This window comes from Lotus japonicus, chromosome 1, assembly GCF_012489685.1.
Source record: "Lotus japonicus ecotype B-129 chromosome 1, LjGifu_v1.2".
NCBI lineage: Eukaryota > Viridiplantae > Streptophyta > Magnoliopsida > Fabales > Fabaceae > Lotus > Lotus japonicus.
Genome location: NC_080041.1, coordinates 98,477,461 through 98,502,637, shown reverse-complemented (window position 1 = coordinate 98,502,637; position 25,177 = coordinate 98,477,461). Strand labels below are relative to the sequence as shown.

At 36.7% G+C, this 25,177-nt stretch overlaps 3 protein-coding genes across 4 annotated transcripts; all 3 read right to left on the bottom strand.

Annotated features, from left to right (window-relative positions):
- Positions 1–1,576: 1,576 nt before the first annotated feature.
- On the bottom strand, positions 1,577–2,773 carry LOC130714446 (uncharacterized). Its single transcript, XM_057564346.1, has one exon. It carries the CDS (start codon positions 2,771–2,773, stop codon positions 1,577–1,579), a length of 1,197 nt encoding a protein of 398 aa, XP_057420329.1.
- Positions 2,774–2,885: 112 nt separating this feature from the next.
- LOC130732313 (uncharacterized) lies at positions 2,886–3,793 on the bottom strand. Its single transcript, XM_057584383.1, has 2 exons — positions 3,417–3,793; positions 2,886–3,207 (listed from the first exon to the last, which is right to left on the bottom strand). Exons 1-2 carry the CDS (start codon positions 3,740–3,742, stop codon positions 3,201–3,203), a joined length of 333 nt encoding a protein of 110 aa, XP_057440366.1. The 5' UTR covers positions 3,743–3,793; the 3' UTR covers positions 2,886–3,200.
- Positions 3,794–14,719: 10,926 nt separating this feature from the next.
- Positions 14,720–22,726, bottom strand: LOC130728245 (serine/threonine-protein kinase BSK3-like). Of its 2 annotated transcripts, none has more exons than XM_057579634.1 (11): positions 22,401–22,726; positions 21,328–21,639; positions 21,005–21,225; positions 20,176–20,311; positions 19,262–19,395; positions 19,082–19,187; positions 18,526–18,611; positions 18,110–18,298; positions 17,429–17,584; positions 17,146–17,259; positions 14,720–15,305 (listed from the first exon to the last, which is right to left on the bottom strand). In XM_057579634.1, exons 2-11 carry the CDS (start codon positions 21,335–21,337, stop codon positions 15,057–15,059), a joined length of 1,401 nt encoding a protein of 466 aa, XP_057435617.1. In that variant the 5' UTR covers positions 21,338–21,639; positions 22,401–22,726; the 3' UTR covers positions 14,720–15,056. The 2 variants fall into 2 exon arrangements, with proteins under 2 accessions (XP_057435617.1, XP_057435616.1); XM_057579633.1 differs by having other exon boundaries at positions 21,332–21,639.
- Between the last annotated feature and the right edge of the window lie 2,451 nt (positions 22,727–25,177).

Genomic DNA, 25,177 nt, shown 5'->3' with positions numbered 1-25,177 from the left:
CTGAATCATTCGACCAAGCTAAAACCGAAGTGGATTCCATCAAATTACTCGAAGAAGCTGACTCAATGCAACTGAATGAAATTTTGAAACAGATTGCCGAACTTCAACAACAGGAAAAATCCCTCAAAGCCAATCTGGCCAAGTTCAAGAAACAAAAAACCGAAGTTGCTGCCAAGGCCATTTCTCACGTGAAAGACAAGAATCAGCTTGAAGGCGAAATTTCTGAGCTTCAAAACAAGAAGGCGAAGGTTGACAAGCGACTTAAGAAACTCAAGGGTCGATATGCTCCCATGAAAGCCACTCCACCATTTTAGTCTTCTTATTTCTGTTGATCATGTTTTTTTTTTTTACATGGCGCCTGTGCCACTTTATTTCCCTATGTACTCTCTAATGGCGTTTTCGCCATATTTATTTTCAGCTTATGCACTACATTTCTATATCGATTTTTATCTCATGAATCGCTGGCTTAAACCTTTTTAAGTATTTTCCATTTATCGTCAATATTCGAGCAATCGTTCCAATTTCCTCAATCGAATACGCGTTGTTTGAATAACACTTGATCACTTTAAATGGCCCTTCCCATTTAGGGGCCCATTTTCCGTATGCTCGATCTTTTTTGTCCATTGGAATGATCACTTTCCAAACTAAGTCTCCAACGCTAAATGCCTTAGACTTGACTTTTTTATTATAACTTTTAGTAATTCGTTCTTTTTGTCGAATCATAACTTCTAAAGCATTTAATCTTTCCTCGTCCAATTCAATTAACTCGTCATACATCATATTCCAATAATCATCACACGGAATCTCGAATTGCCTTTGAATTCTAACGGACTGTAAGCATATTTCGATCGGTAAAACTGACTCATGCCCGTACGTAAGTCGAAAAGGAGTTACTCCAGTGGCCTCTTTGGGCGAATTTCGATAAGCCCATAAAACTTGACTCAAAGTTTCATGCCACCTTCTCGGCTTTTGACTAATGTGTTTCTTAACCAAGTTAATTAAAAATTTATTAGCTGCTTCGACTTGTCCATTCGCCTGAGCATAATATGGCGTTGAAGTTAACAGTTTTATTCCAAAATCCTCAGCAAACTGAGCCATTTTCCTTCCAGTAAATACTGACCCTTGGTCAGTAGTTAACGTCTCAGGGATCCCATATCTAAATACTATGTGTTCTTGAATAAAACTAATAACCGTATCTTGGTCGACACCTCTTAGCGGAATGGCCTCAACCCATTTAGTGAAATAATCGATAGCCACTATTATATAGTCATGTTTTTTAGACGAAGAAGGATGTATTTGACCTATCAAATCCAACGCCCACCCCCTAAATGGCCAGGGTTTCACGATCGAATGTAACTCACTTGCCGGTACATGTTGGATGCCAGCATGCTTCTGACATTCGGCGCAAGATTTGGCATATTCAATGCAATCTTTTAACATATTTGGCCAATATACTCCTTGTCGAAACAATGTCCACTTCATCTTATGGCCAGCCTGATGCGCCCCACACATACCATCATGAACGGCCTTGACTGCTCGAAACGCTTCTTCTTCACTTAGGCACTTTAGTAAAACTTCATTCACCCCTTTTTTTAAACAATTCGTCATCCAAAATCAAGTAACTTAGAGCTCGATACTTTGTTCTTCGATCTGTTGGTGCATTTGGGTTTTGCAAGTATTTCACAACAGGTTTCCTCCAATCACTATCATCCAAATTACTAATGACCAATACCTCCTGCTCGAACTCCACTTTCCTTTCCTTAAAACTAGGAATAAACTTTCTTTTGACCTTTACTAGCTCTTTAAACTTTTTCCGAGGTAGCCGGTAACCTGACGCAATTTGTGCCAAAACATTCGCTTCAGCATTCTCGATCCTAGGGATATGACATAATTCGACTTCATCAAAACTTCTTAACATTTTAACTGCTTTCGAATGATATTTCATTAAATTCTCACTAACGCATTGGTATTCACCAGTTAGTTGCTTAATAACCAACTCTGAATCTCCACGAATTAAGAGCTCTCTAGCCCCCAAGTTTAGAGCCGTTTCGAGCCCTATCAATAAAGCTTCATACTCCGCCTCATTATTCGAACACTCAGCTTCGATGCCCAACTTAATTTTTGTCGGGATTCCTTGGGGTGAAATTATCAAGATACCTATCCCGGTCCCCTTCTTATGCCTCGAACCATCGAAATACATTTCCCAAGGTTTCAACGTCACCACCGTCTCCTGTTCTTTCGACCCACTATGATCAACCAAAAAATCAGCTATTACTTGGCCTTTCATAGCCCTTAAATGTTGATAACTTAAAGAAAACTCAGTAAGGGCCAACGCCCACTTTCCAATTCGACTATGAAGAATGGGCTTGAACAGCATATGCTTTATTATATCATAATGGGAAATAACAGTTACATCAATAGGTTTAATATAGTACTTAAGTTTAGTACATGAAAAATACAAACATAAACACAATTTTTCTACTAAACTATATCTAGTTTCGGCATCATTAAGGATTCGGCTCAAATAATATATAGCCCTTTCGATTCCATCTTCATCATCTTGAGCCAACACACTGCCAATAGTTTCCTCTGATGCCGAAATGTAGAGTTTCATTGGTTTTCCACGAATGAGAGGAGCCATGACTGGTGCCGTTGTTAAGCTGGCTTTTATTTCCTCAAACGCCTTCTGATGTTCTTCCATCCATTGAAACTCTTGTTCTTTCTTGAGTCGAAGCAATGTGGAGAATACCTTGGTTTTCCCGCTTAGATCCATGATAAACCTTCTCAAGAAATTGACTTTGCCCAACAAAGATTGTAACTGTTTTTTATTCGACGGTGGTTGAGTATCGAAGATTGCTTTCGCCTTGTTCTAGTCGATTTCAATGCCCTTCTTATGAACAATGAATCCCAGAAATTGCCCTGCAATTACACCAAAGGCACACTTGAGTGGGTTCATTTTCAAGCCGTACTTTCTCATTTTTTCAAATGACAACTTAAGATGTTCGATATGAACATCCTGAGATTTCGACTTTACTACAATATCATCGATATACACTTGCATAAATTTCTCAATATATTCATGAAAGATAGTGTTCATTACCCTCTGATAAGTTGCACCGGCATTTTTAAGACCGAACGGCATCACCACCCATTCATATGTTCCTAGTGCCCCTGGACACCGAAATGCAGTCTTCGACACATCATCCTCTGCAATGTAAATTTGGTAATACCCCGAATATCCATCCAGTAAACTTAAATATTCATTTCCTGCGGCAGAATCTACCATCATTTCGGCCACAGGCATGGGATATTCATCTTTCGGCGTAGCCGAATTTAAATCTCTATAATCTATGCAAACCCTCATTTTACCATTTTTCTTAAGTACATGAACTACATTAGCTAACCAATCGACATACCTGGCTGTTCGTATGAACTTTGCTCCAAGTAAGCGCTCCACTTCCTCTTTTATCTTTGAGAACACCTCCGGGGCGAATCTCCTTGGGGCTTGCTTCACTGGTTTCCTACCAGGCCGAATTGGTAACTTCAACTCCACTAACTCCCGGCTTAAACCCGGCATTTCGTCATAATCCCATGCGAAGCAATCTTTGTATTCCTGCAACAAACTAACAATCCGATTCTTAAAACCCGAATCGATCAACGAACTTACATACGTCGGCCTTTTCTTGGTCCCATCTCCTAAATCAACCTCCTCCAAAGGATCCTGAGCCTGCATTTTTAACATGGGATCTAAAGATTGCTCGAATCCAAGGGGTTCATCATCATATATACAATCAAGAACTGGCTCTGATCTGTCTTCATTAAAATGATCCAAGTCTAAGCACTCCTCCGGTTTGCAAATTTCTTCATATTCGGCTTCCTTTGCCGTTCCTATATATTGTTCGGCCTCCAAGGCCGTCTTTATTCTTATCTCGGCCGCATAGGCCGATATTCGAGCTACGCTCGACTCAATCATCTAATTCGACGATTTGCCACTCTCCAGTGGCATTCCGAGCACGAAAGTTTTTATTCCAAAGAAATCCGTACTCCGGGTGAAGATTCATTGCATAACTAGTGGAACCTTCCATGTATTCTTTTCCTTCTGATTCATACGGAGCGATGTTTGCCATCCGCTTCTCGAAATTCTTTCGGTCAACAAACTCCACTTCAGCTTTGTAGTAACTCTGGTCAGCATCAACATTTTCGACCACCCCATCTGGCCTCCAAATTGACAGCTTTTGATGAAGGGAGGACGGCACATCCCCTACCCCATGAATCCATTCTCGTCCTATCAACAGATTGTAGTTTGCTTTCGATGGCACTACCACGAACAGAGTAGGTCGAGAAACAGTACCAATTGTGGTGTCCACCAATAACATTCCCAAAGACTTAGAAGTTTTTCCCTCGTAATCAGTCAACATCATGTTATGAGGTTGCAAATCCTCGACAGATTTCCCAATCTTCTTAAGCAGAAACTTTGGCATCAAATTTATGGCGGCCCCGCCATCAACCAAGACTTTATTGACGCCTACTCCTTCAATGCGGGCCCACACAAAAAGCGGTTTCAAATGCTTCTTCATCTCCATATCTGGTTTCTTGAAAACGGCACAATCATCTTCGATTCCTCCTTTAGTCATCACATAATAGCACAGTGGATTGTCATCATCCTCCTCGACGTAGTAATCCTCTTCATCATCAGTGATTTCAGTTTTCACATCGAACTCTTCTGGAAGGATCGAGACTAAGCTGCACATGGACTCAAACTCAGACTCCAACATTTCAAAGTTGTCCTTCATTTCGACATCTTCAGACTGTTTCTCTTTCCCTTTTGCCTGGTTAGTAGTCACCCAATTCCCAGCATTCTTCATACTCTGCTTAATCACCTGAATAGGAACCATAGGAGCCCCACCACTTTGGCCCAAAAGTTGGTACTTGACTGGCCTCTCAGAACTGGATTGGCCTGCCTCGAAGGCTTTCTCCCTCTGGTGACGCCTCCACTGAGTTTTTGTCATTGGGTTTCGACCTAGATACGGCCTTGGGACATAGGTATAATTCTTATGATTTCGAGAATTATCCATATAGGCAGACCCACTTCCCAATTCGACCACCTTAACCTTAGGGTGAGGCGCCTGACTCCTTGCCATCCACTTGTTGAACGGAACTCGACTTGGTGGCATATAAGTTCGACCACGCCCTCTTCCGAACCCAAAGGATCCCCTTCCCCTTATGAAGGGAGAATCAGCTCGTCCTCTGGACCCAAAACTAGGAGGCCTTTCCAGTATTACTGCGCGGCGTTTCTTGATTTCAGCATCTTCTATAGCTTGAGCAGCCACCTTGTCAAATACGACACTGCACCTTGGGCACAACATCACTTCAGAGTAAGACTTTTGGCAACGCTGCAGGAATTCCAGCAGGCTTTCCTCCGACCGAGGGTAAACCACCTTCTTAGCGGTTTCGACCTCTTCTTCCACGGAAGGAGCATCCATTCCCTCTTCAGACAATTCGACCTTCTCCATCCCTGGAGTAGGCCCCACAGCTTCGATATCATCTCCTCCAGTAGCAACCTGATTCAAATCAGACAACTCAACCATCATTATCCCGGCTGGCTCGACGTAATTGGCGTTGCCAATTTGCATTGGGTCAGAATCAATCTTCATAGCAGCCTTATCCTTTTCTTCGAACTTGAGCCGTCCTTCTTTGATTGCAGTTTGCACCAGATCCCTGAAACGTACACAATTATTAGTCCAGTGACTGAATACATTATGAAACTTGCAAAACTTTTTTCCTTTCCTTTGGTCGAAAGGTACTTCTTTTTGATCAGGAGATACTTTAATTTGACCATCTTTTAACAGAATATCATAAATCGCGTCGCATTTAGTAACATCAAAATTATACGCTTTCACAGGAAATTTACCAACACCTTTGTTTGTTTCCGCATTTTTAGATTCATAGGGTTTTAACATCCTACAAACATAAGGAGGTCCTGATACCAATTCGGCCACATCAACCTCCTGCTGTTCGATATCATCACAATTGCCTGGATAAGAGTCATAATCGACTTCATATTCGCAACTTTCGACGAACGCGACTTTACCCTTCTTGGGAACTCTATTAAATTTTTCTTTTTCGAGTTTCAAATTTTCAATCTGTCTGACCCTGTCAGCCAATTGAGCCATGTCCCTAAGATGTTGGGTATCTATCTTCTTACGAATTGAGTAGTCTAGGTCGCCAGCCGCCATTTCGACTAACTCATGTTCTGGGACCTGAGTGAAGCACTTCGACTTCATTTGTCTGAACCTATTCAAGTAATCATCTATGGTTTCTTTGAATTTTCTTTTCACGCTGGCCAATTCCTTCAGACTGACTTTCGACTCACCCCTGAAGAACTGTTCGTGAAAAACTCTCTCTAACTGAGCCCAATTATGGATTGAATTAGGCAACAAAGTAGTAAACCAAGTAAAAGCATTTTTAGTCAGAGAACTCGGAAAATATTTCATCTTCAGGTTCTCATTATTTGCTATATCCCCTGCTTCTATTTGGTACCTAGCGATATGTTCGACTGTCGACTCTCCAGTATCCCCCGAAAACTTGGTGAACTTAGGGACTTTCCATCCTCTAGACAATTCTGTTTGAATGACGAATTCGGAGAAAGCCGAAGCAAAATGGGGTCGATTTGCATAACCCACATTGAATCCATGTTGGTTCAATAATTGTTCGACTATGCCTGCTATATTTTGATGCCCCCCAACGTTATTTTGTCTAACTCTCTCGACTACCCTATCTGCATCCATATTTCGATTTATTAAGATAGGATTTTCAATGTTCAGAGGCATTTGGCCACCAAGGTTATCCAATTGATTTCGACCTTGCACTGCCGCCACTTCGGCATTTGCTTGAAGCGGAACATTCTGAGGAACCGCATTCATTTCGACGGCATTATCTGCCGCTGCCCCCACAGGATTCGCCACCTCGTTTCGAGGGACTCCAAAAGCGTCAGCAATTCGACCCATTTGTCTCGTCAACTGCTGATACGACTCATTTGTGTTTTGGATTAAAGGATTAAACACAGTTCCTATTTGTTGGGCCAACATATTCACCATTTCGTGGTTACTATCATCCATTTGTTGCCTCAATACGTTAACAGAGGTATTTGTCAACGAAGTCCCTAAATGGTTGACACTCGCCCCTGCCATCCCCTGAGGATAAATATTATTTCGACCCCCAACATTGGAGGCCGAAGCCTGGTGTTGATTCCTCGGGGATCCGACTGACATTACGTTATCTGAATATACGGCAGGAAATGTCCCTACTCCAGCCATTAACCCTGGAGGCATCCCAAATGGCGGATTCACCGGCATGTTCACCGGTTGAGGGCGAGATGCCCCAGCAACCATTTGTGATACGACTGGAGTCGTCGGAGAGGGCACTGTAGCCGCTTGCGTCACCACAGGTATAACATTTTCGGCCACATTGGTCGTTGTTGCCTGTGCCGTTCCAGAGTTCAAGGCATTTCCCTCAACATTCACTCCAGCACCGGGATTTCCGGTTTGATTTGCCGAATGTCCAGTATTCGCGGGAGGGGAATTACCACTTCTCGATCTACCATTCGCCATACTTACTAGTCTTCCACTTCTTAAACGCATAAACGTGGGTTAAGTAAGTTTGAATGATAACCGAATTCAACAACTATTTTCACAAAGAGGTCCCACTGGGTGTGCCAATTTGTTTACACCAAATTTTGGTAAAACAAATAGAGAATCCAATGATCAATCTGGGGACTGGATTCGAGTCCTCTTGGGTTCTTTGGTGAAAACGTTTGAGTGTCAATTCCAGATTTTTTCATAAAGAACAGGTTGAAGTAAAGAAATTGAGACAAATGAAGGAAAAATAAAAGAGAAAAAATAAGAAAAGATGAAACAATATGAATTGAAATGCAAAGTAAATGAGATTACACCACAATCATGCTCAAAATCTCCTAATTGCCATTTGTCTGTGTGATTGACTTGTTGGCTTTCAGAGTCGAAGAGCCTAAATGGGTGAAATCTGATTATTTTACAAATAGAAGTTCTATTTATAGAACTTGGAATAAAACTACTATTTTAATCCTACGGATAATACTAAAACAGAAAAGAACTTCCTATATTAAAGCCATACACTTGGCATATCTACTGTTGTAGTAACTTGCACCACCTTCCAATAACTGCTTCTCTTGTAACCACTTCTTTGCTAGCTGTGAATCTTCATCTCTTGCTGCTCGGCTTCTTTTCTTTCATTTTGGGTCGAAGAAATAGTTTCAATTGATGTTGAAAATATAGTCGAAATATTAGTAATAAAATGCTTAGTACTTGGCAAGTTTGGAAATGTCTTCGACCATAATCCTGCCATCAACACGATGCCAAGTTCTACTATTTCTTAATATAAAATGAATCTTGCATGATGCATGGAAATGCCTTTATGCACATTGCATATTAAACTTGGATCTATGTGGTGCTTCTCATATATTGAATGGACAATACATATTAGATCAAAGTCATGCTTTTCCCTTTGGCTTACTATATATCTCGACCCACAGTCCATGTTTCTCGACCTCTTACACTAACCAAGCCAAATTCTAGAATATACTTTTCCTTTGATTTATATACTATTAAAACTTGGGTCGACTAAATAATCTTTTTACCGGGTCGAAATACTACTCTAGCAACACCATATATAACTTCAATCTTAGCAATGTAAATATATGTCAAACAATATTTCAACCCATGCCACCACCATATTTCGACCAATATATGTAAATAATAATAATTTGGCAGCAAAGTATAAACTACACTGACAACATTTACATATTTCATATCTCAGTGATTAATTTAACCATTTGGAAATTTTGGTGTTAACAATTATACTATCAATAATTGATTCATTACTATTTATGTCACAACCTTAAACTACAAACTTTCTGAAACGGAGGGGGTAACATTTACCTTTCTTTCCTTACTTACCCTATCTGATAGTAAGTTAGTTGTATAAAATTAGCGGGGGTGAAAGGAAGTATGACTTTCATTGAATAATCCGTTGTGACATAATATGACTCTAACATGATTCATTGGATCATCAAGAACTTTACTCTATCAATGACGGTAAAAAAATTCAAAAAAAAACTTACCTATAAAAAAAATGGAAAATGAAAACACGGTTTTCCATTCATTATCTCTCCCTCGATTTTCGTTCCAATAATTTTTCTTATAAACAAACAAAATGGTCTATATTATGTGTGTTCAATTTTCATTGAGCGAGACATTTTTTTGGCCGAACCCAGGCCATCTCGTGGACGTCGTTACTAACCCAGGCAAAATTTCCGGCGAATTTTCTTTTCGTGCGAATATTTTTACTGGCCAGAAATCGCACATAAATTTTTTGCGTCATAAATCTATGCGTCATCCATGTTTTTGCTGAATATATAAGATAAAAATGAGGACAGGCCGGCTATATAGCAACTCAAACATGACGTTGTGCTTTGAACGATTTGGTCCAATTTTCTTCACAATCTTATAAGTTATTAGTTAGTAAATAATAGTCAATATTTTGTTAAGGGCATCATCCAATGAAAGACCATTTCTTCAAACATGTTTAAGCAGTTGAGGGGAATCTTTACATCCACTTGTAATACTAACGAGTAACGACGTCCAAGAGATGGCCTGGGTTCGGCCAAAAAAATGTCTTGCTCAATGAAAATTGAACACACATTAGACCATTTTGTTTGTTTATAAGAAAAATTATTGGAACGAAAATCGAGGGAGAGATAATGAATGGAAAACCGTGTTTTCATTTTCCATTTTTTTATAGGTAAGTTTTTTGGTGCTTGCTGTGGTACCTTAAGCCAGATCAAGGCGTGGTACCCAAAATGATATAAATTAATAGAAAAATAATACAATTTGAACTTAAAATAAAATGATGGATGAAGATTTGCAAGGTTCAACATAGGTGAGGCATGGAGAAAGAAGATCCTGACAAGAAAGGATCTTAGATGATCTCTCAAAGTTGAAAGTTAAACATAAAACCCTAGTTTTTCAAATCGTGCATTGAACAGTATAAACAAACTTAAATACAATATGTTATTAGTTCATTGAGTCATTGAACTTAAATTCTTAAAAATTGCAACAATAAATCATCCATTTTTTTTAAGAAAATAACAAAATTATAACTTAAAGTACTATACGAGGTACCACACCCGAAAAAATATATGGGTACCACAGAATTCACCAAGTTTTTTTTTTGAATTTTTTTACAGTCATTGATAGAGTAAAGTTCTTGATGATCCAATGAATCATGTTAGATTCAGATTATGTCACAGCGGATTATTCAATCAAAGTCATACTTCCTTTCACCCCCGCTAATTTTATACAACTGACTTGCTATCAGATAGGGTAAGTAAGGAAAGAAAGGTAAATGTTACCCCCTCCGTTTCAGAAAGTTTGTAGTTTAAGGTTGTGACACAAATAGTAAGAAATCAATTATTGATAGTATATTTTGACTAGATTATCCTTATTTAATTTTACTAGTATGATGTGCACTATTAAATTATACATAGATAGAGAAGAATGTAAATAATAGAGAAGAGTTGTGGTTAGTTAATATGAAAGATGATAAGTGAGAGAAAATGTATTAAATGAGGGTATAAGTGGAAAAAAATGGGAATAATGCATTGGCATCCTAAAACAACAAACTATTTGAGATATTCAAAGATGGTCCAAACAACAAACTTTTTGGAACGGAGGGAGTAGTTGTTAGTAATGTTAGTAAATTAGTTTCTCCTTAGGGTTCGAACCCTAGATCGTTCACCCTTTATCCCTTCAAATTCTTATGTCTTCTAACTCTTGAGCTGAAAATGAGAGGAGTAAGGGATGAATAAAAAGTGTTGAATGGAAAATACAGAGAGTTTTATAAAAAAAATAAAAAATACACATAAGAGACCAAAAATATATTAATTAAAAGATTAATAAATCCTTCTTCAAGCTTATGACATAAACTAAAAAGTAGATTTAAAAGGGCTTGTTTAGTTTAATAATAATAATAATAATAATTTAGTTTTAATATAAATATTTAGTATTATAACAAAATTTTAATATTATAATTTTAGATTTTAAAATATAAATTCTTACTATTGTAATTTTAATTATGGTATAAAATGTATATTGTAATAATGATTATAAACATCAAATAATTTTTATAATTATAATATTATTAAAATTAAATTAATTTTAAGGTATTCAAACTCGGGAAACTAATGGTCCTATGGATTGTCTTGTTGAGATGGGTGCTTCTGCTCAGTGCGTGTTCACTGCTCTTGAGGATCCTCCTGATCGGTTTATCCCGTTAATCTTTCAAGATGCTCTAGGGGTGTTGTTTTCACTTGTTTTTTTAACTTTCTGATGTAAGAATGTTTTTATTAGATGTGCTTCTCGTTTTCCCCTGCCTCTGTGTGTTTTTTATGCGTTCTCTACTAGTCTCAGTTTCTTGTTTTTTGTCTGTTACTTTCTATTTCTGTTATTTGCATTATGTTACTTTGCTGGCTTTCATGCCCAGTCTTTTTTAATATATATATATATATATATATATATATATATATATTTCTCAAAAAAGAAGTTATAATCATAATATTTAAAAAAATTGAAAATTTAGTTTAAAAATATCTTATTCAACATGCATTTAAAAAGATAGATATAAATTATTTTAAAAAATTTCTATAAAATAGTATTATTATAATTATATAAACGTTATTCTTACTTTTCCTTTTATTCTCTTTTCCTTTTCTATCAAAATAAACAACTTAAATATTATTTTATTTTTCTTTTATATTGATCACCTCATACTCTTTGATATGATTTCTGGCCCTTTATTTTGGCCTCTACATCAAATTGAGCCAAAATCATAGACCAAGTAATCATATGGGTAAGTACCCGCACAGTTAATAGAACCCGCAGGTAGATGAAATTGGTATTTTTTAACTACATGTTTATAAACGGGGCGGGTACCCACGAGTACCCGTTAATTATATCAGTAAAACTAAAAGACAGTGATAGAATCATAGAGAAATGAAAACAAGAAAATATATCAGTAAAACTCAAAAAAAGAATTTAGCAATACAACTTAAACAGAATTGGGTGCATGTTTACATTGTTCTTTTCTATTGATGGAGTTGCATATAAAATCAGAGAAACAAAACCACTCCTATATGAAAACAGAACTTTTTAGTAAAACCAAGTGAAAAACTGAAATTGTTCTTACCACATTGTAGGATTTCAATTGTAACAGCACAAACTTCATTCCCTATTAACCAGGGCTCCTTCTTTAGGAATCCTATCCTCACTAAGATTACTTAAGCACTTGGATACTTGGAAGTGTGCTTACTAGTCAATTTTATTAATACTTGGAAGCTAAACATTCAAAAGAATAAATAAAAAAATAAGATCATATGGGTACCCACGGGTACCAGGATCCATTTAATAAACGGGTATCCGCTTATTCAATGGAGGGTTCATGTCCGGAAAATACCCACAGGTATTGGGTGGGTCTTGGTCCGGATATCCACCCCGTTGTCATCCCTACACGTAATTGATAATGGACATAGACCTTGTATTAGTTTAAGCATTATTTCCCAGTTTAATTTCCATATGAATCCAGTTAAAAAAAAAACCATATGAATTCTTGAAGTTTCCTTAGCAACAAAATAATTAAATTTTAATAAAATATGGTTAAATTCAATTAAACTCTTATTGATGAGAGGGAGTACTAATAACTTTTTGTTTTATTGTAGGTTGAGAATTTATTGATTTCACCCTTCATAGTAATAACTATGACCCTAATATCAAGCTGGCTGAACCTGGCAAAACTGTTCCAAAACCTGCTTTTTCATTACGATAGTAATAACTTAAACCAAACTTTAAATAGGAGAACCAAACTCCTCATAGCATTGACAGACAAGTTGTGAGAAATGAATCATTGCAGTCTGCTCATCACAACAATAACAGTGTTTTTGAAACTGGCCCGATAATAATTGAGTTAGTTGGGACGCCGAATTGAGGTAAAATGGTCAATTTATGGTCGAATTATAACTAGTAATTAAATAATATTTCTAAAAAGTATTTAATAGTATAACTTCATGAGAAAAAAAAAACACTTAATACCATAACTTCAACTCTATGGATGAGGCCTATGATAGAGATACCTGACATTTTCTTCATGATACACTCTCTAATATTGGTTTTCTTAGGAGTTATGTGATTTGATCCTTAGTTGTGTTAGCATGTGCTCCTTTCGTTCTTTTTAATGGGGAGAAGAGGGTGAGTTTCGTCGTATTGAGGGGCATCCCAAAGATGATTCGATCTCTCTTTATCTCTTTGTTTTTCGTATAGAGAGATTGACACATTTGATTCAGAGAGAGGTGGACATAGGTAGTTGGAAGCCGGTGGTGTTGTATGTAAACCCAGATATTTTATGAGATTAATTTATTAATTATGGTATATGTTTAAGTGTGATAACAATAGCTGATGAGAGACGATGTGTCTTAGGCTTTGTTTTCAAGTGTATAGGAATGAATGATACTTGAAGAATGATGGTGGAACAATAACTTAGTTATATATTTAATTCGAATAACAGCAAAAATTCATAAATCATATCCATAACAAGCACTTCAAATTAGTGATAGATTCAGAAAAAAAAAATTAATATTATGGGGACAAGATATGTGGTGTAATCTTCTAGTTGTTAGGGTTACGGGAAGGGCTCGGTGGTGGATATCGAAGCTTGGTGGCCCAAATTTTAGTGGTTGATGGTGGTGGATCAAATTGGGGGTTTGTGGTGAAAAGCGGGAAGCCAGATTTTTTTTCTTTTACAGAATTTTCCTCAACAATGGAGATTGGGTCAGAGGCAATATATTAACATTGGAGTCTGAGATAAAGCAATGTTCGTGGTGTCGCAGGTGGTGATAGTGGCGGAGATGCGGTGTTGAGCTGAAATATGGTTTGTAAATGGCTCAAACTTATTTGGAAAATCAAAAACTTTTACAGACACAAAATAGCGAAAATGTCATCAATTGTTTGAGGTATAATGTGAGTGACTTTTCTTGGTATCTCACATTACAAGACTCACATTAAACCGCCCGCCCTCTAATGTGTATTCACCCTAAATAAGAGACGACAAGGTGAAGATGTGATAGATAATATAATGTGCTAAAAAGAAAGATAAAAAAAAATGAGGTTGATGGAATGTAAAAGTACTTTTAGGGTGTCCAATAATCAAGATTGTACTTATAACATGGAAATTTATTTCTTTGATGGATTGCAGCTGAAGGTATTAGTTGCAACTTGCAGTATTCAAGTCACCTGTCTAAGCAAGGAGATAGGTAGACAGATTATAATGATCCGAGACCATCTCTTTGTATACATCTGCTAATAGCATGTTCAGATCACCTTTTTTCTTCTCATAATCAATACTTACACCTATAAGCTACTTACAAAAGATTCTCTACAGAATTGATTCTAGCTTTAGGATCAGTTGTAAGATAATTTTCAAACATGCACTAGGCGCTGTACTTATTAATTGGACTAAGACGTATGCCACAATTATCACAATTTACTACATTCATAGAACAAAAAGATTACCAAATCTGGCCTCTTATCCCAATGATCTGCACATAAAAAAAGAAAGCAGGAAATAACGCTTAGAATTCAAACACAAAAGTGTTTCACTATCACATACTTTTTCCCATAGGGGAAAAATAATGCTATGGTTGGATTCATGCACCAGTAATCAAATCATATTGAGAGTTAAAACCAGCATCCAAGCCTACCCAATAAAAAGGGGGAGGGTGTTACCAACACTCCGCCAAACATTATTTCTCCAAGAATTTCTCAAACACATGTAAAAACACTCAATTATGAACCTTTTTTAATGGGGATGGATCTATTGTGTATCCAAGATGAAATTTACAACCAATGCTGTGTGTGATACTGGTCATGATGCAGAACACACAATCAGCAAGAAAATGTATCTGTACAAACTCTTTACTTTCGCGGCGTATTTCGCTTGGCTTCCAGTGTTGTTCCTTCTACAAGTGCAGATTGTGCTTCATTCTCCATTCCGAGTCCAGCCAGCGCAACAGATTGAAGATAAGATGCAATGTGCCATACAGGGGAAATCACTTGTGCTTGCATTGCATCATTCAATGCTTCCTGGGGCATGTCACTCATGAGGTAACACAAACTGCGCCGAGCATGGACAGTTGGAGAAACCATTGTTCCAATATCAATGAACTGCATGTGAAACATTAAGGTCTCATTAAACAAACATGAAAAAAAATCAAATCTTATGTTGAATAGAGTGATAAATACCAGTTACCACAATTGTTTCCTTCATTTACTTGATTTTTTTTTTGCTCTTTGACGGGTGTAAACCCGTTAAGAAAAGTTTGTCGGTCCCTCCCAACATATGTCTTTCCTGGGGTTCGAACTTGTGTCCTCTCCCTTAAATCTTAGAATTTGGGTTAAAGCTAACTCTACATCAAAATCTAACTTAGAGGTGAGGGTTTCTCTATCCTTTATAACCACTTATTACGCCATATCTCTAGTCAATGTGAGACTTCTCAACGCACCCCCACACACACACCGAGGGCTGGACATCTAGAGCGTGGAATTAGGAGGAATGAACATCTGCATGTGTCTATCTATGGCTGGTCTCCAACAAATAGGTCTAGAATAGGCTCTGATACCATCTTAGAATTTGGGTTAGGTTAGGTCTAACTCTACCTCAAAAGATAGCTTACAGGTGAGGGTTTTTCTACGCTTTATAACTACTCATTAGGTCATATCTCTAGTCAATGTGGAACTTCTCAATAGGAATCTATCTAGCTTTGCCTACCAATAGACCAACACCTTGTTGATATTTATTATACTGACTACATGAAATATTGATGAAAAAATCTAGTTAGAAATGAAAAACATCATTCATCATTATGAAAATCTCATATCAACTAAGATTGTAGAATTATAAAATACATTGACAAGAGATTTATTTTGTAACATTCAATCTATTTGTTGATCTATTTCATCTGTTACTTTTGTTATTGTTATTAATGAATAATATCTGAAGAATACAATAGAACCAATATATATGTCTTAAATCCTGGCAGGATCCCCCGGGATTCCAGTTTCCCATCCCATCCCGGCCATGTACTGGGATGAAGACCTCGTCCCAATTCTCCGTTGCGGCTGGGATCGCGGCCTTTCCCTCACGATCCCAGCGGGATAGAGAAGGCTCCAGTTTTACAATAATGCCATCCAACTTTTAACGTTGGGGGTATATTTTTAGGGGTATTTCCTGGTTTTCCCAACAGAAAAAAACCTAGATTTTGATTTTTTCGACCCTCAACTCAGTCCTTTTCCCTCTCTTTGACCTTCTTCTCCTCAGTCCACTCTTCACCTCTCTCTTCGCCTCTGCTCTCTCATGTATTCGAAATAATAATATAAAACCATTCATGTGGTCTTACCCAACAGTTTAAGCTTTTGGGATTATTGGTTCCTTGACATGGAATCAAAGCCTTTATGACCAAGTGGTCTAGAGTTTGATCCTTACCACCCCCAATTCTTCTATTAAATAAAAGAATTAAAAAGACTCGCTCACAATTCCAGCTTCACGATCAGATTCAGAGGAAAAACACGGTGGAATCTGTGAATCCACAAGAATCTAGTGCGCAATCAATGAGCAACAATCACTGCTTCAACTTGTTGCTTCCACAGCTGGAAATTTTTGTCATTCAACTTCTCAGAGATTGAATGTGAGAGGTAATTCGTCAGAAAAGGCATCGACGAAGAGGAGATAGGAACCGCGCGCACTGGTTTGCACGTCGGAGAAGAAGTGCGGTGGCGCTCTTCGCACCTCGGAGAAGATGAGCGGCAGCGCTGTGTGCGCATGTATCCCATTTTTCGGGCTGACCGCTACGCGGCAGTAACTGGGATTGCCAACAAAGTTTTTAGACTAAGTAGTTCTCTGTTCAGAACTAATCACTAACCAAACTAACTAATCTAATTAAGCACATGTTAAATACATCATAGAGGTTACTCTTTTATAGACCAATTAATATTATAAGAAATCTACCTGCGTGTAGCTCTCAATAGCTAGTCTAAAGTCTTTCTGCTGGAAAGCAGCGTCCCCGGTTTTCTTACTGTTTAGTGTGTCCTGTATTTGATTAGTCCACATCTGGAAGGATAGCTGCAATATCAGCAAAGATAATACACTGAGTTAGCATCTAAACTAATATAGGATAATAGCTATAGGATCTATAATAACATATCAATAATATGTTAATAAAAAATATAATATTGGTAAGAACAAACTGAAAGGAATATAGCAACTAATTAAATATAGTTAAATAGATTACCTCATTTGCCACTCCATCATCATCTTTGTAGCCAAGATGTTCGAGAACTTCATGTATGGCAGTCAAGTCCTTTCTTGAACATGCTTCCCCAAGGGGTGACAATGAAGCAACAGTAGCAGCACTATGTTGGATACCCATCAATAACTGTGAAGGAACCTAGAAAGAAAGAAATTTTGGTTATGTAAAAATAATCAGGACTTGAACTTCCAAGCTTTATCAGTTTTACTCTGGTGTCATGAATGTCATTTATGTGTGCCTGAAAATATGCAAGAATGAATATAGGAAATACGCAGCATTTTCAGGAAGCAGATTATAATTTTTGCTTCAAATTTGTGATTTTCCTTGATATATCTACAACCATTGACTCTGTCTCCAGAAAATTTCTAATGAATTCATTTAGAATGACGATATCAGAAGAGTCCCCACTCCGGTCTCACTTTCTAAGAACAAATCCAACTCCCTGAGAAAAAGAAACCGCTAATAGACTAGGCTAATTCAAAGATGCATAAGATTATCTTGTTATTGTTAAGATAAAGAAAATACACCTAATTGGGAAATAGACATTAATCACATTTTCTTTGCCTTGCCTATAAAAGAGAGCCTAAGTAGTGAAGAAATCAAGTGTTCTTTGAGCTTAATAGCAGGAAATGATGCTTTAGTACCACAGAATAGTAGACAAACCTCTGTTTCTTTCTGAAGTGGAGTCAAAGCAGCCACTATTGACTTTGTATTAGGTCGTTCTCTAGGTTCATACTGTAAACATCGAGATGCCAAGCGCACCAACTCTGTTCCATCATCATCAGAAAATTGTCCTTCCAAACAAGAATCTGTTAGCATCTGAAGATTTCTGTCCCGAATCAAATCAAGGGCCTGCTCCAAATTTAGAAAATGTCCAAGTTATCATATAAGATACAAATATAGACACTAAATGAAATAGAGATGAAAGTAATGCAATCTTTCAACTTCGCAATAGTAAATATTTGTATATAGATTAAGCATTAATAAGGATTTACAATATTTATTTACTATTCCTTCCTCTCTCTTTCTTTTATGAGTAGGTGAGGGGGAGTATTTTCCCCTTCAATAAGATGACTTACATGACTGGGGGGGATATGCTTCCCACTAAGAAGATCAAGCAAAAGAGTGCCAAAGCTATATATTACACTTTCTGGAGTAACTCTCCCTACAAAAGAAAGAACAGTTATTCGAAATTTTGAATCACCCAACTCTTTCAAAATACTACAGATTTTAAATTTTACAATGCAAGACAGATTTTCTATTGAACGGCACAGAACACATGCAAGAAGGACAACTAAAAACCATAGGCATCACATGACTACTTATGATGGAATATATAAACTGATTCATAAGTATGCAATGAGATACTTTTTTGTGACACCATTGAGATACTTTTTTGCAGGTTCAAAAAAGGGACAAAAAAATATTGAAAACAAAGCAGCACCAAGCTACAATTATCTGATGGATAGGTACATTTGAAGACATAAGCGTAGCATTTCAAAAATCTTGATAGCAATGATAACATAAAGAATGATAATGTATTGAATTAATGCAACAAATTTGACAATCTTAATGAATCACAACTTTTTCATAGAAATTTAAACAAAACCATAATAGTAAACAAAAATGGCACACCAGTTCTGAGATACTCTGGAGGAGTAAATGCCAAATTTGTGCTATAACTTTTCCCGTCCCTACTATTCTTCATAAGGCCAAAAGTCGAAAGCCTGGGATTACCATCCTGTAAAATTCGAAGATATAATTATATTAATCTAGTAAAGATTAACATGTATAAAGGGGAGCACAAACACTTACCTCATCAAATAGAACTCTATATGCATTAAGGTCATGATAGAGGGCACGCCCTTGGCTTGTGCAGTATTCAAGAGCTTCTGCAAGATGTAGAACAACTCTGAGTCGCATTGCCCATTTCATAGGTTGTGTTTCCCCTGATACAGACGCATATATCACTTCAACAATAGAATCATGACAATGTAGCAAGGAAAACAGGACCTCAGAAGATAATGGCTCAAAATATCATGAAATCTAAAACCTACCAACACTTTTGAAAGATTTCTCTTGTGTTGTTTCATTTAGATTTTTAAGGCCGCAGAATGTGCTTTGAGATTCAAAAGTGGAAGTAACATTGCTTCATCCTTACACAATCAATGCAACACCCAATATGTCATATTTACATAAATTTCATAATAGTTATTGCTATTCATATTACACACTTCTTAATAATTTGACTCGTCAAAAAAAGATTTCTCCTAACAGTATAAAAAACAATTCTCTTCATAACTGATTCTCCAAAATAAATGCCAAATACACGAAGGCTATAGATTGATATCTTTAATTGTATATATTCTGTCTGTCAGAGAAAAAATAGTACTTGTAAACTGATTGAGTGTAAAACTGACCTATGATACAAACACATACAAATTTTAAAGATCACAAAAATGTCAAGTAATAGTAATAATAATCATAATAAGATGTACTAGCACCCTTTTTGAAGTTGAGTGTCCTGTGTCTAAGTAATAAGTGACAAAGAAATGCAGAAAAATGGAGAACATTATAATACTTCGAAAGAAAAAAGACCGAACTCTGGTGGCTTAGGTACTAAACTCCATATTATGCACCAATAAATCCCCAAATATCATAACAAAGCTGATAACCAAAAAAAAAAATGATAAACCATTAAATAAATGCATGAAAGGAGCTATTATTACAATGGAAAAGGTGTTTTGCAAGTGTTTCATTGGGCATATATTCAGCTACAAGCAACCTCTCATCATCTTCGCAACAACAACCAAGCAAATTTGCCAATCTTTGGTTTCGAAGTAGACCAACTGATCTAGCTTCCTCCTACAGTTGCAAAAGAAAATTGTCCTTATTAAATTCAAAGTAACAAAGACAAAACAAGGGGAAGATATACTGGCACAGCTTGTGCATCATTAGCTTCAGCACAAATAATCAGGCCTAACCATATTATTGATTATTTCAACCCCATTGATAACATATTTAGAACTATGTTTAAGAACTAAAGACTAACACAATGGCATGATTCCATCAACGCAAACTAACCAGACAACAAAAGGAACAGAACAGGTAACCCCCAAATTTTATAAAGACATAGATTGTAACAAAGGTCAAACAAAGAGGGTGAAAATAAAAATGAGTTCAATGTCCCCTAAATCATGAAGAAAGTTGAGATATGCTACTATTACAAGAGCCTATGGTGAGGAAATATAAAGGGAAAGTGGTTAATGACCCACATGAGCGAGAGAGGAGAGGGAAAAGGGAATATATAAATTGCAACTTGTCTAAAAATGCAAAATTTGGTTTTCCCATACAGAAAACATGAACAGAGGGAAGTATGATCATTACGGAACGTAACTTTGTTAAAAACACACAGAAGCAACTATTTTACACATTTCAGTTGACAGATTGGCATTCTATGGAAGATACTACGCCTTCATCTTGTGAAAGATTGCAAAAAGGAGAATTGAAAGTTAAAGCGTGTGTTTAAAGAAGTCATTAAAAAGAGAGAATATTTACCAAAAACTGCCGAGCATCAGGCCAAGCATTTCTATTAAACCGTTTAACAACAATCCTCATTTGATTATCCAGCTTCCCTTTATAAACAACATTAGGAGCCTTCTCTCCATGTTCAGATACTATATTCTCAACAGCAAAACCAGATGTTGCATTATTAAGTTGATTCAGTGTAAATTCACAAAATGCAGGCCCATCATTTGCCTCAATTCTATCCTCATTTTCTGGAACAAAAATGATAATAAACATCTTCAGGTATCAACTATAATTTCCTACCATTACTCAGAAAAACGGAATGCACTACAGGATCAGTATCACTTTTTTACCTACCAGCATTCGGAACTTCAAGAACAGATGACTTAACTTCGGAATCCACGCAACAAGGCAAGAGTGTGGAGCAGTTGATCCCCATCTTGAAACACTAAAATCAATTTCAAAGCAATGACAATCTCTTCCACTTTCGATGATGTGCCTTTTTATTATTATAACCAAATACAGTATCCAGTCCACTCAGCTCCACCTGGACTCTTATCAAACTTCAGCACTGTCACAATATACCTTTATATGGGGCTTCAAACAATTTGTCACCGAAGTCCAAAGCACATTATGCAATCCTAATATGCTGCAGCCACAAACGCCTGTGAATCACATCAAAAAGCTCTGATTGAGTGAAGGTAAAGGGGATAACCAGCAAGAATATTTTTTATCTTAATCCAAAGAGTGAATGCTCAATTTCATCCCTGAAAGTGTAAGCATCGGGCAAATTAGCCCGTAGAAGAAGGAAATACCCCCTGTGGTTCCTGACTGTGTCAAATGCCGGTCAAGTTAGTCCCTATGGTCAGATAAAACGTCAATCAAGTTAGTCGGCGGGGGTATTTCCTTCTTCAAGGGACTAACTTTCCAAACGCTCACACAATCAGGGACAAAATTCAGCATTCACTCTTATCCAAATTATGGGTATAAGGACATGGTCCTAGTCTCCTAGATTCTATAATCAATTTTCAGGTGGCACAAGGACCACTACCTTTTCTCCAGAAAGAACACAAACATCAATCATCAACAAATGTAAAACTACTACACTTAAGTAGGGGAGAAAACAAATCTTTTTTCCCTTGTGGGGTGGGTGATGATCTCATATTCTTACAATCATAAGTAATGACAGAGCAATAACCCCAACACAGATAACCTTAAATATGACAACCAAACACAACTAGTAATCTTAGCATTAAAAAAAAACACAAGGAATCAGAGTTATGGCCATTTAACCAAAGTGGGGTAAATCACAAACACAAACATTCAAGCTTTAAGCTTTTTTAAGTCAACTCATTGTCAATTGCTACTACCACAAAGAAACTGAATAAAGCATAACTTTTTCAACCAACCCAAAAAGTTACTTCACCTTTAAGCTTCTTCTTCTTCTCGCATGGCAGAAAAGTTGATCCACCTGAAGCTGATAAAAATGAAGCTCCCTTTTTTATTTCTTTTTCTCAATAAAGTCAGCAGCTTTACAAGATCCACAACTTCTCCCAAGAAAAACAAAAAGAAAACGTTTGTAATTTGCAAAGTTCGAACCTTTTTTCCTCGATTACACCAAACCCCACCTAGTTAAGAATTTTGTTTTTCCCAGAAAACCCCAATTTTCTTGAAGAAAAAAAAATTAGATTTTTGAACAAAATCAATTAGAAAGATTCAAAGAATGGAACTCTAAGCAAATAGGTGAATGAAGAAGAAGATAGAGATGATGGGTCTAAGCATATAAATTTTATTTTATTTTTTATTTTATTTATTGTCGTTTTCATTTGGATTAATATAATAAAAATATGAAAGATGAAGTCAATTATTACTTCCGACATGTCATGGGTTCATATTCGAAATCTGAGTATTAATTGTTTTATAAAATAGTAATCATTATTGGTAATGGCATAATGGCTTGAGAAATTTTTCTTTATTCCATTAATTTTCATTACATTAAATTTTAAGTGAATTTTTATTTTCTTTTTTGTTCCACCGCCATTTATTTTAGAAAATTTTATTTTAGATGTATGAAGTCAAACGGGCACATTCAATCTAGTGGGTCAACTTTCCTTTAATATTTTGATTCTCATATTTCAACCTACTAAGGTTATGTTTGGTTTGACGTTTGAGGGTTTGAGGGGCGAAACCTGTGTAATGTTGAGATAAACGCGGATCACTAGCTTTGTCAAGCTGTTTAAATTTGCGTTTTTCTAAACGCGTAAACGCAGATTTGGATCAAAATAACGTTTTGTAGGAATTGATAACGTTGGCGTTTGGCATTCATCATTGATTTTTAGTTTGAATTAAGTCTTTAACTTTTTTAATTTAATCTAATGCATAAGGATAATGTTTTTTTTAATTATATTTTCAAATGTAAGTTTAACTAATATATAATATATATTGTTTAGAGATATAAGAAACACGCATATTAAGGAATATTTAGGAATGTAATTTTATGGAATGTATTTTATCTTTCCTCATATATTACTATCACAAGGGTATTATTTAAAAAAATATCATTTAGTGATCTTTTGAAATGCTAAGTGGACAGATATATAGGAACAAAAATTTTCTTCAAAATTGACAGTTAATAGGTATCATCCAAATGGTATTCTTTTTTTTTTTTTTGAAATCGCATGCATTTGTTACAAATTATCCAAACATAAATTACGTTTATTCAAACATAATTTTACTCAAAATCATCTTTGCAAAATCACGTTAATTCAAACACCACGTTTCTAACGAAAATCCAAACGGGCATTAAACACACTACTACCTTCATTCCACAAAGTTCCTGTTTTATTTGTCTTATTTTTAAAAAATGTTTATGTTTTTTATTAAAATAATGTTCTTTTTATAAATTCAAGACATTTTTCATTTTTTCTCATTTATACTCACCTTTAATGAATTTTATCTAATATATCAAATTAACCAATCACAATTCATCTCTATCCATTACATTTTTCTCGATCTAAGGTATGATTTATTATTTCTTATTAGTAGAAATCAGATTTAGGGGTCGTTTACTATGTCATATTATGCATGATAATATAAGCTTATAAAATACATTATGACTTCATCTGTTGCCTGATGAACTTTGTATTGTATAAGCTTATCCATCAACCAATTCTTATACATCATAATAATGGATTTTTTGATCCACCCTATAAATGATGGATAAGACTGTGGTTATGATGTATAAGCTATTTGAAATTATTTAATCCTCTACCATAATCACAATCACTACCATCACACCCTCGATCATTGCGGTTGTCGTCATTGCCATCGCCACAACCACTGCAACCAACTTCACCACCACCATAACACCATCGCCACTAGCACCACTACCATTCTACAAACATCATTCACCGCCACCGCCACCGCCACCACCACCACTACAGCACAACCACTACCCTTTGCCACTACCACCAATGTTGTTGCCGCCATTGCCCTACAACATTGTCACGATCATCACCACCACTATTGCCACTACAACCAACTTCACCACCGCCTCAGAATCCCCTCCACCATCCTTCACCACCATTGTCGCCACTACCAATACCACCACCACCACTACTGCCATGCTCCCCCACCGCCGCCACCACCACCACTACTGCCACGCTCCTCCACCGCTATCATTACCAAATTCCCCCTCCGATAAAGTCGCAAGCTCATCTCCACCAAAGGAGATCACCACATAACAGGGAGATCGACCCTTTTTAATTTTACTTCTTTGGCCTCCCACGAGGTTTTGATGGATCGCCTACTAGCATGTCAAGATCCTTCTTCTTGGGGCGGCCTCTAGGTCTAGGTGTGGAAACCTCTAAAGCAAGAGAACCAGAAGCTTTGCCTAAACAAGAGTCAACTTCGCCACCTGACCCAGTCAAAGAGCAATAGACAAGGGCAAGATCATACCTCATAGAACCAAAGGAACCCGAAGAAGAACTAGCTATCTCAATGCTCTATGAAAAAGTCACACGAGAAAAATACCCCTGAAAGAAAATCGACACAAACCTTCGAAGATCAAACGCCTCTCACTAGAACAAAAGATCAAATCCAGTGAAGCAAAGACATCATTAGAAGATATCTTCACTAACTTAACCCCTCCACGACATTGCAATTGATACACCTCATGACAACAAACGAACCACCCAGCCCAAA